This window comes from Chrysoperla carnea, chromosome 1, assembly GCF_905475395.1.
Source record: "Chrysoperla carnea chromosome 1, inChrCarn1.1, whole genome shotgun sequence".
Classification (NCBI taxonomy): domain Eukaryota; kingdom Metazoa; phylum Arthropoda; class Insecta; order Neuroptera; family Chrysopidae; genus Chrysoperla; species Chrysoperla carnea.
The window spans coordinates 124,839,980-124,857,224 of NC_058337.1; the positions used below are offsets into that span (position 1 = coordinate 124,839,980).

At 30.7% G+C, this 17,245-nt stretch overlaps 2 protein-coding genes across 2 annotated transcripts; both read right to left on the reverse strand.

Moving 5' to 3' along the window:
- Positions 1-303: 303 nt before the first annotated feature.
- On the reverse strand, positions 304-5,451 carry LOC123294456 (aminopeptidase Ey-like). The gene is made up of 10 exons (XM_044875492.1): positions 5,305-5,451; positions 4,463-4,899; positions 4,226-4,379; positions 3,034-3,994; positions 2,475-2,749; positions 1,643-1,839; positions 1,403-1,570; positions 1,183-1,326; positions 1,040-1,121; positions 304-474 (listed from the first exon to the last, which is right to left on the reverse strand). Exons 1-10 carry the CDS (start codon positions 5,449-5,451, stop codon positions 304-306), a joined length of 2,736 nt encoding a protein of 911 aa, XP_044731427.1.
- A 3,037-nt stretch (positions 5,452-8,488) lies between these two features.
- On the reverse strand, positions 8,489-16,060 carry LOC123297973 (aminopeptidase N-like). The gene is made up of 10 exons (XM_044879822.1): positions 15,858-16,060; positions 14,722-15,158; positions 14,410-14,563; positions 12,860-13,826; positions 11,632-11,906; positions 10,662-10,858; positions 9,983-10,150; positions 9,692-9,835; positions 9,540-9,621; positions 8,489-8,680 (listed from the first exon to the last, which is right to left on the reverse strand). The coding sequence occupies exons 1-10, from the start codon at positions 16,047-16,049 to the stop codon at positions 8,516-8,518; spliced, it is 2,781 nt and encodes a 926-aa protein (XP_044735757.1). The 5' UTR covers positions 16,050-16,060; the 3' UTR covers positions 8,489-8,515.
- Positions 16,061-17,245: the final 1,185 nt, after the last annotated feature.

The following is a 17,245-nucleotide window of genomic DNA, read 5'->3' on the forward strand; positions in this document are numbered from 1 at the left end:
CTATGAATGCGGATCTAGCCGCGCCCCATCGATGGGGAGAAGGGGGAGGTAGGCTGCAAACCAGTGCACTTGCTCTGGAAATCATAATATTTGTTTGAAGAAAAATGTTTTAAAATGAATAATCCATAATATTTTACATTAAGCGCGTCCAGCTTTTACTAATAGTCATGTATAAATGATTTATAAGAAAAATTATTTTCTACTTTTTAATACAATAAAAGCTTGTGCCTAGAAAAGTATTTTTTATTTAAATTTTTTTAACTTTTGATTAGAAACACTTTTTTTATTAAAATTCCATTATAATTAATATATTATGTCATATAAATCAGAATTCATTCTCCGAAAAAACAAATTAATTTCGGTGAAGTGTTTTGTATGCCAATTAAAATTATTTCGTATTTTCTCCAGTGATTGATGAACCCCAACTGTTGAATCCTTTAATATAGCCTTGTATTTGTTACATAATTCTTCAAACTACAAAAAAAAACATAATTCTTCAAAATTAATCAATGTAAAAATATAGTCCATAATTTATTTAAGAAAGTATGTTCGATAATTTAACCGGATTTAGAACGGAGAGTTTCGAATTGTTATTGGTTGTGACGTATTTACATCCGTTGAGGTTGTGAGTTAATCGGAATCATGCTAAATTCACATTTTTCGTCTTGTTTCAATGGAAAATTACGTTACGATATAGTGAAAACAGGTTGAAAGACAAACCAATTATCATTCTGCATGTTACTTTATCATTTCTCCGTACGGTAGCGTAACTAAAGCAATGTGTTGACGTTAGTTGCATTTGAATTTCTAGTTTTAATAAACTTTGGAAAAAACAAAACATTTAAACACATGCAACTTCTCTATTGAAAAGTTCTAAAAAATTAAAGGATTTAACAGCTTTCTCGATGACATATATTTTTTACTTTAAAAAAACACATCTTATAACCAATTCGGCGGAATATTTCCGCTTGATTTGGAGAACACTGAAGAAGTAGTCCTCTAATTTTAGGGGAAATACCTGTTGTGTAATATAACTTACCTCTTCCAATTCTAATGTTGTATACATTTGTCTTGCTAATAACTTCATAAACCTGGATAATCGATCGCTTTTGGTTCCAAAACTTTAAATCAATGTTAGCCAGATCAAAATCAGTTAGTTTTAAAAATCATTTTGAAACTTACTACTTATGTAACTCTTCAATGTTCGTTTTAAAAAACTCTTTGGCTAAATAAAATCCAACTATATTTTTAGAGACAGACTCAAATACATACAGCATATCTTGCTTACGAATACCAGACACCGATTTTAGAGACCAATCTAAATATCTGTTGCAAAAGGAAAAATTTTCGAAATAAAATGAAATAAAACTGAAAAGAAAAAAAGAAGATTAAATGAATTTACCTCTTTAAAATCCACACTTCTTTGGAACACCCTAAACATTGTAATAAAGTTTGTTGCTCTGATCCAACATTTGATATTAAATATTTTTGCCATAAAAAATCCCATTCTTTTTCGCCACCATTTCGAATGGCTGTGCAATACACTAAATCGCGTAAGTCTTTTGGAATCCTACAGAATTTCGAAGAGTTACAATATTGGATGTTTATAATAATAATTTCGAAGTAAGTATTATACACTTACGGATTAACATTATCTGAATTTTTCATTTTCATCCAAGTAGCATACAAGTGATTTGCTTGCTCTTCACAATCACCGACTCCAAAACGACATGCCCATGCACTAATTAATACTAGACGTTTGATACCTTGTGTTGAATTTTTTTCCAATTGATAGGCAACTTTTTCATAAATTGGTGAAACCAATTGCCTTACATATTTCTGTAAAAAACAAAGTTGTAAAAAAAATGCTTAGAACAAATTAAAATTTAAATAATTTTCAAATTTCTCGAAACTGTGGACAGTTTCAATATTCTACCTTAATTAAAAGTAGTTTAAATATTGATTTCTCGATAAGGAACATTTTTTATCAAAATCTCAGAAATAAATTCAGAAATTTGTGGTAAAAACTGTTTTTGTTTTCTTAGGGGTCTACTTTTAAGGCAGTTATCTTGCTACAATATTATCAAAAAGTTTTGGATCATATGAGCGGTAAGAGTATATAAGCCTGTAGTAAAATTAAGTATAATTTTTGCCTAATACTGTATCACATATCTGTTTTTCATACCAAACTTTGTATAATCAGTTGTTTAAAATTCTGCTACTATAGTTTTATCTCTTACAACCACAATACTCGAACTATATTTGTTTTTATTCAACAATAAAATGTTTTTCACTTTGCGTTATTATATCTCAACAATGAAAGGGGCAGTTAGTTTTTTTTTTAGAATTAAAAATTTGTTAAAAACACAACCTCTCGGATGCTCTCGTGTTAATGATCCGAGCTTAAACAATTCTTAAGCTTACAGATTAAAGAATTGTTTTCATAAGTCCAGAATGTTATCATATATACTTACAGAAAATATACCATCAACATGAGTCCGTCTTAACATGACATTCAAATAATTTAAATGATGAAATGCAACGCTCCATGGTAAATATTCAGTTTCATGTTTCAGATATCTTAACAATTTAAATGCATAATGGTAGTCTAAATGATCAGCGCTTGCTAAATCCATTGAATCATCAATTAATTGTACACGATTTAAAACTGGTATGGAATTATGATCGTTTATTAGAGCCCTTATTAATAATTCCCAATTTTTTGTATCATAATTTACTTTATATAATCCTATAAATAAAAGGAAAAAATGATTAAAAACTATCCGTGAATAGAGTCTGATGCGACCCTTGAGGTCCGCACGAATAACTTCCCAGCAAAATAAAGAGTTATAAAAAATTTAAAAAAATTAAAATTCGACCGACACGGAACAACTTAATCGAATGTTATGCTGGGAGTTTAAAAACACTACCCTATATAAATAATTTTCCCGGTCTAGCACTCCATGTTTTTCTTAATCATGGCCAATCCACAACGAATACCAACAATTAGAATATATTTCAATTGATTCTCACCTGCTAATTGAATATTAAAAATAACCCATTGACTGCTATCTGGTAAATCTTTAGCAAATTTAATCGATGTGTGAGATTTTTCACCCAAACTACATTTCAACCATGCTTTCGGAGTTGTATCATTGAAATTAGATATTTTTGCCGTTGTATAACTCAACGGTATCCACCAACAGGATTTATCACGTGATTTTGTACCAAAACGTTCTTGTTTGATAAATAATCCACGATTATTTTTGTTACGAGTAACGGTAACTAATGGATAGCCAGTTTGTACAGTCCATGTGTCCATAACAGTTTTCACATCAACATCACTTTCTAATACACCACGCTTATGTGCTTCTTCGGTTAATGTTGCCCATAAATCATTTTTATCAGCATTTCCATATGCATATTTTCGTAAATAATTTGAAACACCTTGACGGAAAACTTTTTCACCCAAAAAAAAAGACATCATTCGTATTATAAACGAACCTTTACGATATGTAATTATATCAAATATATGCGTAATTTCACTTGGATGTCCAATCGGAACGGATATTGGATGCGACGATTCTAATCGATCTAATTTATAAATTTCCAATATATTATCAACATTTTCGTCCGCTATTGAATTCCATTCAGGATTTAAATAATGTACTGCTTTTGCAGCCATAAATGTTGCAAAACCTTCATTTAACCATAAATCAGTCCACCATTTCATTGTAACTAAATTACCAAACCATTGATGTGCAAGTTCATGGGCAATTGTGCTTGTGACATGATGCTGAGCTGCGGCCGAGGATATATTTGGATCGTAGAGTAATGCTGTTTCACGGTATGTAATTAAACCCCAATTTTCCATTGCGCCAGAATTGAAATCAGGTATGGCAATCATATCTTGTTTGGGTAATGGAAATGAAATATTAAAGTAATTTTCAAAAAATTTTAAATATTTTGGACCAACAGTTGCAGCATAGTCCACCTAAAAATATTCATAATTATTATTATTGTATGTCAATAATTATGTTAAGACCGTAACTCCAAATTTTTCGTCATTAGCCTGCACGATTAGCTTTAAAATAAGGGGTAAACCTAGGAAACTGCTAAAGGAATAAGATAAGATGTCTAACGATTGCAAGAACGATTAACATTCTACAAAATTAATAACATACGCTTTGATCTTATAAAATTGAAAATAAAATTGTGCATATACCTGTTTCATAGCATCTTTTCTCGCCCATACTCTAAAAATAGTGTTTGTAGCATTATCAACATATCGATAATCAAATTCTGTAACAGCATATGCCACCAAATATGTAGACATCTTTACTGTTGGAGCGAAATAATCCACTACCCACTTATAACCTCTAAAATAAACAAAATCTTTTAAGGATGTACGAGCGCCAGGGAAATTTTGAATAAAAGGCTTAAATAAGTAATGTTTTGTTACCTTTGTATGGTACTTTCCAATGGCATATTACTTATTGCAGTATATTTACGGTCATGGCCCATACTTATTCTAAACGTAGCCTTCATTCCAGGCTCATCGAAGCATGGAAATGCTCGTCGCGCATCAGTTGATTCGAATTGAGTAATAGCTAACCATTTTTTCTTATAGCTGGTACGATCTATATAACTGCTTCGATAATACCCAGCTAAGGCTTCCGTTAAGGTAGCATTAAATGCTATATAAAGGGAATAATTTAGATTCCACTTTTGTAAATAATCTTGTAATTCGATGAAATAAAAATCATTGGATCTATCAAAATATTGTCTTTCAATTCCAACTTCTCGTAAAGTATTGTCTATCAGTTTAACTTTATCAAATGCAATATCTAAATCCACTGAATGTAATATTACTGCATTAGTTGATTCCAAAATTTTTAACTGCAAAAAAATATAGCCTACATTGTATTTAACATTAATAAAATAGGGTTCTAGAAAAATCACAAAAACCATATCCATGAAAAGAGGTCCCCGGGAAGTACGATTAAACTCTATTTAGCTGGGATATCAAAGATTAAGTAAGTATTTTGAGTGATTGTTATACCTTTATGCCAACAATTGATTTTTCATCAAACTGTATTCTACACAACTGTAACTGAATCATTAACAGTATTAGCACTAGTCAATTATTATCCGTTAGCTATCTATTTTGATATTTTAACTTTGTAAGCGAAAGTTTCTTTACCCAAATTATACATTTATATTAATTCCTATATTACTTTGGGGGCGTAGAGCCGCAATAAATGCCTTGAACCGTACTCGATTCTAAAATCCAATTATATTTACCTTAATTAAAACATCTCCGTCAAACTTAAAATCATTTTCCAAGTATGTATTAATATGTAATATATAATGTTCAGGTACTATCGCACGAGGAAGACGATAATTATTCGATTTACGAATGGATGTTATCCCATCTGCAGTCCAAAACATACATAAGCTAACATAAATCAATATCTTTTTTGATAAACATTTAGTAGCCCTTTTTAACATTTTAAACTCTGAAATAAAACAATTATTACCTTGTTATACCATGCATATATGAAATATACATAGTATATTAAGTTTAGTCCCAAGTTTGTAACGCTTAAAAATAATGATGCTAGGAAAAATATTTTGTCATAGGTGTTCATAAAATCACCTAATTAGTCCATTTCCGGTTGTCCGTTCGTCTGTGGACACGATAACTCAAAAACGAAAAAACGTTTTTACGTACTCAGGACGTAAAAAGTGAGGTCAAGTTCGTAAATGAGCATCATAGGTCAATTGGGTCTTGGGTCCGTAGGACCCATCTTGTAAACCGTTAGAGGTAGAACAAAAGTTTAAATGTAAAAAATGTTCCTTATCAAAAATTAAACAACTTTTGTTTGAAACATTTTTTTCGTAAACATCACTGTTTACCCGTGAGGGCGCTAATTAGGCGGAAATTTTATAATATGTACTATACTTGATTATCAGTTATGTATGTGTCACATGTTTGTATGTGTTATGTGATAAAGAAATCAACACTGACTATGCATGGTATTTCAACAATTAACTCAGTCAATTGTTTCTTTTCACTTGTTTATTATAGATTTGATACCCTAATTTTACTTTAATTTTCTCATATTTTTAGAGCTTGCTGACTGTAAAGTCAAACTGGTTCCTCTATAGTAGGTAGTGTACCAACAAAAGTTTTTAATAAATAAAACTACTTTACTCAACAATATCTTTACTTTATTGGTTGAATTTAAGTAACTTCTTAACTATTGGGTTTTAGACAAAAGTAAGACACTTTCGACATAATAAAATTTTCCAAATAATTCGCTCTAAACTAAGCTATGTTCATCAAGTCATGGGACACCATGTATAAAAACGCCAACACTAATAATAAAAAATCGGAAATCAACACTTAATTTTGAAATAATCAACTCATTGAGTCTATTGAATTTGTAAATAATTTGAAAATTAGCTTAAAACAAAGCATCGCAACGTATTGTAGATTATATTATTGAAAGCATCATATTTTTATTATCAGGTATATTGTATTCTAGAAATATACACCCATATTGGTACAATAATGTTCTTTGTTTATTTTAAGGAGCCTTTCGCCCAAAATGATAATTAAAAAATATTCGATTACCAGGAAAAATAAGTTTTTTATAATAGTTTAAGTCTTTATCCATCGTAAATTTTCGAATTAAGTATTGAGATCGTTAACTCAAGAAATCTTTACTTGCTTTTATCTTTGTGAAAAAGAGCACAATTTAGTTTCAATCAGTCGAAGTAATGTTTTCTTTAAAATGTTCTTTCCTCTCGAGTTTCAAAGAAAGATAGTGTTAAATGTTTTTGGGAACTTAACAAATTAACACAGTAGCTCAATACTGCGAAATTTATTTGTCAAATACTTACTCTGCGAATAACTCAAAAAGCAAAACCCATTGCTGTACACGGATAAGTTGATGAAGCATTCACGTATTGAAGCATTCATACATTAATAAATTCGATAATGTTTAAACGTAGAAAATAAAGATAATTACCTGTATTTTATAACACTAAATATATTTACATAGTTAACGACATAGTTAAATTCATTAATTCCACACTTAACATATTACAAAATGAGTACAATAAGATCAAACTTTTATAAAACGTATTAATACAATGAATGCTATTTATTACGGCCAGTTTTCTTAGAAAAAAATTACAAGCCCACTCACTTTTTGAATGCAACGCATATAATTGAAAAGGAAGAATTATTTTTCATCAAATAAAAATTTATATGAATTATCAATGTGAATAGGAATTGTACAATAGTGCCTCAGTTTGGAGATACAAATTGTGTCCAAAATTTTATAAACGTGTCACAAAATAGTTTTTAAAAATGAAAGAATTATATGTTTTTTAAAGTCATTCCAGAATCTTTAAATTCTTCTCCAACCGCAGACTCAAATCAATCAGATTCGCAATCGTCAATCGATTGTCAATCGTCAATCGATTGTCAATCGTCAATCGATTGTCAATCGTCGTCAAAGAATCGCAATCTACTAAAAATAATAGGTAGTTCAATTTAAAAAAACAAAGTTGATCATCGTTTGATCCGGAAGGCGTCCTCGAAAAATAAAACAAGGCACATTTTTTTCACTCTCCTCGAAAATAAGAAGATCATCATTTTACCTATTTTGATATTCTAATCTTTTAAAAAAAATTTGCTGGAAACTTTATAAAAAACCAGCCTGTTTATATACAGAATGTTTGATTTACATCTAGGCATATAAATATTACGAGTATGACAGAATACATGCGTTAAGCGATATATCTAAGAGAGAGGTATTATAAACATGTGTTGAAACTTCGATATGCGTTTGATAGTTGTAAGACGATGGAGAGTGGGAGTTTCTAAGTTGAATAGATGAACTACAACAGATAAGCCACGATACAAGTCACTTTGCCATTTCATATAACACCTCTTACTTAGATGCATTGCTTAACGCATCTACTCTGTCATACTCGTGATATTTATATGCTTAAATGTAAATCGAACATTCTGTATATCGTATAACACGTAATCAGTGGCGGATTTAATGGATGGCACATGAGCAGTTGTCCACTGGGCCCTTAAATTTGTATAAGAGGGCACAACAAGAGGGCACGAAGTTCATAAAAGAAAGGCTAAAAAAAGGGAGAGAATACAAATTTGTAGGTAAGGGCAACATCGCTTTATATTATGTGGCAAGAATGTACCCAAACCTTTCTGATTGTCGATAATCTACAAGTTTCAAAGTGTCAATCAATGAAAACAAAGAAGAAATTGAGGTAAGCCATAACAGATCGCAAAACACTCGTAATATTTTCAACGTATCATAATTTTTCTTAAACTTTATTTATATGTTAAAATCACATTTAAAATTAATAATAATAATAATATATAAATATCTAATAATACATTTGAAACATTATTTTATAATTTAAAATATATAAATATATGCATTTCAATTTTTATAATAAAAATATTATTTTATATTTTTCTTTCTATTTTATCCATTGTCTCAAATAATGTGCTGATTTCATTGTAATGTTTATTTTGCCAATCGATATTCTTTCGTATTCCTTCCAATGCTTGTTGTATACCTAAACTTGAATCTTTCAATAAATTTTCATGTTTTTGTGTGAATTTTTCAAGCTACAAGAAGAAAATAAATTAATTAATTTTCGTACATTTAATCTTCATTTTTCTATTCCATTTTTCAATCAGTTTATGCAATACATATTACTTAAATATATTTTTTGAATTAATTAAATTTTAATTGCAACTTCATGAAGTAAAATCGCAAGGTTTGAAAAAAATACAGTAAAAACAGCATAAATTGTATATGGATCACATTTCTATCAAAAAAACCTGAAGGTAGCTGTCCTAACCACATGCGGTTGTGTCAACTACATGAAGATTGTTGTAACTAATTTACAGAGAGTTTGAAATAAACTTATTGATCATTTTTATAATTTATAACATATTTTTATACGTATATAAACAACCATCGGTAGCCCAGTTGCTTATACAATTTGTACAGTTCGTGGCCCCATTTGCCATATTTGCTCTCGCCATGAGGTTGAGACAACCTCATATCGATTGATATTAAGAATTTTTTTTCAGTGTACGCATTTAATAAATTTTTTAAATGGGACTGCGAAATTATAGAGTTTTACGTTTACTTTAATGGATAACTCAATCATAATTTTGGGTGTCAATAAATGTCGACCCTTATCCACATTCTCGCGTAGTATCCTCGCCGAGTATACTCGCCGAAGTAAACCGAAGTAAGGCCTATACATACGATTAAAATCTAGGACGCAAAACAGTTGGAAACTACCTTTAAAACAATCGGTTTTCTAAATTATTCGTTTAAAAATAAAAATGGTAAATTTGGTAACCCAAAAATTTATATGCCTTTGAGTAAACCTTGCCCTAACGATTAAATAATACAGCTAATAAATGCAAGAAACTGATTGAAGTTTTGAACAAAGTCAAATATATTGCTTACCTCTTCCAATTCAAGTGGTGTATGCATTTGTCTTGCTAACGACTTGATATATCTGGTTAGTCGATCGCTTTTCTGTCCTAAGCTATAAAAACAAACAAAAATAATGTATTAATTTAAAAATGTATATTAATTAACCTCTTCTAAATACTTACTATTCAGCTAAATCTGTAATTCTTGATTTTAAAAAGTCTTTTGCCAAATAAAATCCAAGTGGACTATTAGAAACCGTTCCAAATACATCAATCATGTCTTGTTTTCGAATACCAGATGTAGAATTTAATGACCAATCCAAATACCTATAAAAAAAATGAAAAAAAAAAAAAATTATTTCTTTTAACATTTTTCTGGCTGGAATAAGAAATGAAAATTGCATCCAGAAATTAATTTTGGCACAAGGCAAAATTAATTTCTGGAAAGTAAGAGATTTTAACTCTGAAATATACCTATTTAAAATCCACTGTTCTGAAGTGCATCCCAATGCATGTAGGAAAGTTACTTTTTCTGATCCAACATTTGATTTTAAATATTTTTGCCACAAGAAGTTCCATTCTTTTTCGCCACCTTTTCTGATAGCTGTACAATATACAACACCTCGCAAATCTTTTGGAATTCTGTAATTAAAATAAATAGAGCAAACAAGTGAAAACGAACAATTGATTGATTACTCATTTGTTTCTTTTTTAACGTCATGTAAGCAAAGAAAGATAAATAAACAAACACATACATAATATATGTAATGTATACAATAGATATCTATATGTATATACATAATACATAATGTTTCTAAGCTAAGTTGCGCCCTCACGGGTAAATACATTTTTTACATTTTAAGATGGGTCCTATAGACCCAAGACCTTGACCTATGTTACTCATGCACGAACTTCACTTTTTACGTTCTGAGCACGTTGTAAAAATTTCAGCTTGATACCTCTTCTCGTTTTGGAGTTATCGTGTTAACAGACGGACTGACAGACGGGCAGACAATCGGAAATGGACTATTTAGGTGATTTTATGAACACCTATACCAAAATTTTGTTCGTAGCATCAATATTTTTAAGCGTTACAAACTTGGGACTAAACTTAGTATACCTTGATAAGGTCATATAATATTAGCTAACTTACGGGTTAACTTCATCTGAATTTTTACTATTCATCCAATTTTTAAATAATTCAGCTGACTGTTCCTGACAATCACCAATGTCAAAACGACATGCCCATGCACTAATTAATACCTGACGTTTGATAGCCTCGATTGATTTTTCGGCTAATTCATATGAAACTTTTTCATAAATTGGTGTAACCAATTGTTTTATATATTTCTGTAAAAAAAAATTTTCAATATTGATTCCTTAGACAAGTGAAATTTACAAACTCTTAAAAACCAGGGACAAATTTTTCGGTTACGGAACCCTAAACTTGCATTTGTAACATATCTAAGAACACTCTCCTTTAAATTGCCCTTTTCCGTAAAGCTTTTTCCAAACGGAGCCAATTTGGAAGATCATCGCCAATTTTTAGTTTTTTCGAGTACGGAACTCTAAATTCGCACCCAAAACATAGCCAAGAACACTCTTCATTAAATTATCTTTTAAACAAAATCAAAAAATCAAAATCGGTTCATCCGTTTAGGCGCTACGATGCCACAGACAGACAGATACACACACATACCAGTCACTTATAACACATCTTTTTTCGAGGTTAAAAAAGATATTTCGTTGTCTAGTCTACTGACACTGGACTTTCAGTCTTATCGGGGAAAAAACTCGAGCACAAATTTTGTTTCGAAAATATAAAAATGAACCATGATATATAAAATAATTTCGACCCAAAAAATACATCGATAATCCTTTAAAAATTCGGAATGGGATTCCTTTAACAATTGAGTAGTTTGTGAGATATCCCCTAAAATTTGTTCCACAAACGATTCTGAAGTTATTTCAAATGAAGATGATTAGTACATAAAGTAATTTTGACTTAACCATACAGAAATTGACCCCGTATATTTTGACCCAGTCAAATTTTTAATTTTTGTTTAAAAGAAGAATACAAAAAAATAATGTCCAAAATAATGGATCTTTACTATTATACTTACGGTAAACAATCCAAAAACAGCCCGACGACTTAACATTATTTTCAAATAGTTCAAATGATCTAATGCCGTGTTCCATGCTAAATATTCATCTTCTGCTACCAAATATGTTAATAATCTTAATGAAACATTATAATTTAAACGTCCAGCGTTTGCTAAATCCATTGAATCATCAATTAATTGTACACGATTTAAAACTGGTATGGAATTATGATCTTCTATCAAAGCTTTTATTAACAAATCCCAATTTTTGTCATCATAATTTACTTTATAAAGTCCTGTAAATAAGAAAACCAATTTTAACGAACTTTTCAAGAAAACTGTCAGCATTCAAAAAACATTCTGGAAGGCAGTAGATCAAAAATAATAAGTAAAAAGGCAGGTTTTTTAAAAAATTACATCGTATTCTAGATTTTTGTCCTTCAAAAAGTTAATTCAAAAATTATAAATCGCCTATAACGAAAAGCAAGCGAAAAAGAGACTTAAGTTACCGCATAAGCCGGAAGTTACCGCATACTGATTATGAGAATAAAGTGCGTAAGTGCCAATGCTAACCATAAGGGAGACTGTCTAGAAGTAAGAGAGAGCATTCCGAAGCTATTTCCGATATTTTACGCACGTAAAGAACGCGTAAGAAAAGCTCTCATTACGTGAATAAAGATTACTGATGGTTAGCGCGAAGGTTACAAATTTTCGGGGTAGAGAATCATTTGCAAAATACCACTCACTCAGTACACCGGCATCAAGAGCAATAATATTAGAAGTATCTGGCTAAGCTATCTAGCTAAGCTCGGTATTTTTTTAGTTAAAAAGACACAAATTTTATCACTAATATAAGAACCGTTTAAATGTCTCCACACAAATACCAATTTGAATGTCCCGGTAATGTACTTTATTTCATTAACTACGATATACGTTTATATCACAACAGCTATCTATTAACCAAAACTGACAAAGCCACACGGACTTCACACTATACGATACATACGAAGCGAGCCACGTACAATGTACATATATACTCGCCAATAGCTGTCAGGAAGAGTCACATTTAGTAGTTGATGTCTCAGTTTTTCCTGAAAACATGGATAAAACGACTTTTTTTAAAAATGAAACCTAGCTAAATCGATTTTTCGCCTCCGAAACCCCCTGTTTAATTAATTTGATGAAAATCGTTTGAGCCATTTCCGAGATTGTTGATATATAAAAAAATTGCTCGTTTAAAAATATGTACCTGCAGATTGAATATTTAAGAGAATCCATTCATCATTTTCCGGTAAACCTTTTTCCAAAAGTTTTGTAGTAGGCAACTGTTTTGCATTTGAATCACATTTCAACCAGTCTTTTGGAGTCGTATCATTAAAATCTGAACTTTTTGCCGTTGTATAACTTAATGGTACCCACCAACAAGATGTATCACGTTGTTTGGCACCAATAACAAAACGTTCTTGATTGACTTCCAATCCACCATCTGGGTTACGTGTGACCGTAACTAATGGATACCCAGTTTGAACAGTCCATGTATCCATAATGGTTTTAACATCCATACCTTCCTGTAACACGCCACGTTTATGTGCTTCCTCACTTAACGCGGCCCATAAATCATCTGTTACAGCATTTCCGTATGCATATTTTCGTAAATAATTACTAACACCTTGACGGAATACATCTTCGCCTAAGAACAACGTAATCATTCGTAATATAAACGATCCTTTTCGATATGAGATTACATCAAATATTTGTGCAATTTCACTTGGATGACCAATTGTTACGGATATCGGATGTGACGATTCTAATCGATCTAATTTATAAATTGCGATCATATTTTCAATATTTTCATCGTTTAATGAATTCCATTCAGGATTTATTGCATGTATAGCTTTTGCAGCCATAAATGTTGCAAAACCTTCATTTAACCATAAATCAGTCCACCATTTCATTGTAACTAAATTACCAAACCATTGGTGGGCAAGTTCATGAGCGATTACACTGGCAACACGATGTTGACTTGATGCAGAAGATATATTTGGATCGTAGAGTAATGCTGTTTCACGATATGTAATTAAACCCCAATTTTCCATAGCACCAGCATTGAAATCAGGTATGGCAATCATGTCTTGTTTAGGTAATGGAAATTTGATGTCGAAATAATCTTCGTAGAATTGTAAATATTTTGGACCAACACTTGCAGCATAATCTACCTAAAAACGATAATATTTAATAATTTTTAATGTCTTTCTACTTAATTTGATAATGTCAGTGTAATACTTTGCTCATAAATTTCGCACAAGAATTCATGTTGAATACGTAAGAGATTGACTTCTATATGTGAAAGATAGATAAAGCACCATGGCGTCAGATTTGCATGGTACAGGTAAGAATATGAATATCACACCCCTTGGTGTCTCACACCTGTACCCGAAAATATGTACGGCGTAACTTCGGTACCGGCAGGACGCTTATGCAAAGTATCCAGCAACGTCGTACATATACCTATACCGCGCAAAACTGATGCCATGGTATTTAAACTTACTTTTACATAAAGAAGCATCTTTTTCAACATCATTCCTGGAGGGTCATTTCACCCGAAAAATTTTAGCATGGGGTGGGCTTGTAGTGTATGAGCGATTGCTCAACTGCCGAAATTAAGTGCCAAGTGATGATTTTTCTGTTTAGTATGTCAGCATTTATTTACTTTCAGTAGTCTTTACTTTATTGTCAAAATGGATGGAATTGACATATTCTCCCCCAAGCAAAATTAGGAAAAGCAATAATAACACTTACTTGATCGAGAGCATCTTTTCTCGCCCAAACTCTAAAAATAGTGTCTGTAATATTATCACCATTTTTAAAATCAAAATCGGATACAATAAATGCAACCAAATACGTAGACATTTTCACTGATTCCTGGAAATAATCCACAATCCAACCCTCACCACTGAAAAAAAAAATAGATCCGGTTTTAAAAAGGACAAAAGATAAGTACAAGAGAATTTCATTGCACCCATACCACCCAAAGTAAACACAATATTCTTTAAAACTCGGGTGCAAGTGGATGGTGAAACACTCTGCACAGCCTTTTTAAATTCCACTTACGTTTCTTCGCTTTTTTCCAATGGCATATTACTGATTGCTGTATAGTTACTGTTATGTCCAAGGCTAATTTTAAACTTAGCTTTCATTTCTGGTTCGTCGAAGCATGGGAATGCACGTCGAGCATCAGTTGATTCAAACTGTGTTGTCGCTAGCCATTTTTTCTCATTTGTAGCACGATCTATATAACTGCTACGATAAAATCCAGCTAAACCTTCTGTTAAGTTACCAGCAAATGGTATAAACAGGCTATAATTTTTATCATCATTTTTTAAATAGTCATTTAATGTTATTGTATAAAATTCCTGTTCTTTATCAAAAGATTGACTATCTATTTCAATTTTATTCTCATCATTATCTAATAATTTCACTTCATCGAAAGGTATATCCAAATCGGCTGAATGTAGTTGTATAACATTTGTTGGTTCTACAACTTTTAACTGTAACAAATTTAAAAGTATATTAATAGAGAATATCAATGGTTTTTTTTCGCACTTCTTAACAAATTATGAAAATACCGTTAAGAGATGGAAAAAAGTTAAATTAAAACTAAGATCGACCCAGAAATACGGTTGATTAGTCGTGGAAACAAAAAACTAAAAACCCTGGGTACCAGGTACCCCGGAGGCCAATTATTTAACCGATTATTTAACGAATTTCCCGAAAACTTCAAGAGACAACGAGGATACTATTCATTCTGGGCACCAGGTACCTTGGACGTCAATTCTGTCGTGATATTCGTGTTCAGGTACCCCTAAAATCCCCGTGTAACAAGTTAAGAATAATTGAATAATAAACTGCGAATTAAACAGATATTAGACGGAGAGATAAGACAGAGTATTTGACGTCATATACAATATTTGCTATAAGAACTCTTTGCTAAATTCTATTTTGCTAGAAAGAAATACAAATAATTCTTTAATGGGTTTTATCATAGTTGTTTTTACAGTTATTCGAAAAATAATTTTTCATTGCTGTTTAATACATGAATGAGCTTTTATTAAAGCAAAAATAAGTCATCAATATTCAAAAGTCGATAACTGCAATATTTTTAGCAGAAAAAGTGGGAAAATGCACAATGTCTCTAATTTTCACAAAGGACAACCCCACAAACTAAATAAATATGGTTCTTTATGTACCTTAATTACAACATATCCATTAAATTTAAATTCATTGTCCAAATAGGTATTAATATTTATTGTATAATGTTCAGGAACTATTGATTTGGGAAGACGATAATTTTGGGCGGCTGTTGATGCATTTATAATCCAAAAGATACATACGCTACAATATATAAATATACTTGTTGTTGTGTGAGCATTTTTTAACATTTTGATCAATTCTGAAAAAAAAATTAGTTAATTAATAAAGGTATAATTAAAATTTTTTATAAATTTTATATTTTGACATTTTTGTCAATAATAAAATAATCGTTTCCTCTTAAAACATTATGTCAACAATTTTGACACTGATAAACTGTAAGATAGTGATAGATTTTTCGCTTCTTTTCATTTTCTCCAAATAAGAATTGAAAAATTCGTTTGATTTTTCACATTTTCGAATTTTTTATTTTCCAGGCTCTTAATCTAATTTGCCCATTCGCAGATCTCATGCTAATATTTTCCAGGGTCTGACGAACTACTTCTAAAAAAATTCCATGATCTTTAAAAGATCGGATCCTTATTTCAACCCCTTGGCCGCTTACAAATCGTAATTCCTCTAGGTTTTTACTCTAGATTTTGCCACAGAATTTATTAAGGAAACATAACTGAGCCCATAAAAATTTAGCTGTTTCGGCAAATCTTTAGTCAACTGAAAGCAGTCTTTCCAGAAACTTTGAAAACTTTAGTGTAGAAACTGATTCTAATTTCCATCAGAGGAATAGTTGTTCTATCAAGAAATGACGATTAGTTATCACGAAATTTTCACTCAAGTGGAGTAAATGAAGTATTGCCCAGTAGGTAATATCCTCATGTTAATTAAAGCTTTAGGGTTTTTGAAGCACCATTTCAAGCAGAGGAGGTACAATAGATCAAACTGGTCGCAGTACAAAAGATCTTCTAACTCTTACTTTAACTTTTTTTAAATTTAATTAAATTTCTTACGACTTTATTTCGATACTTGCTGGAGATGTTGGGTAAAAATTTACAAAATGTTAGAGAAAACCACAGCAATTTAATCCTCTTACGAACTTGTTAAATGATTATTCTTAGTCAAAATATTATTAATACTTATCAATCAATTAATATTAAGTAATATCTATTATTAAAAAAACTGTCTGATAATTTTTACACGGAATAAATAAATAATTAATTAACCGGTTTTATTTAACTTTTGAGTTCATGGTCAGAAGTGTTTAGTGTTTCTATTATTAAAATCGATTTCTTATTTTAATTTTATTTCAAGTACATGCTCTTAATTTCGCAATATTGTTCATTTAGCGTATCGCCCAAAATTATGTAATTTTTGTTTTAAATACTTTTACGCGTTAATTTTTTTATCAGATGTTATTAATAATAGATAATAA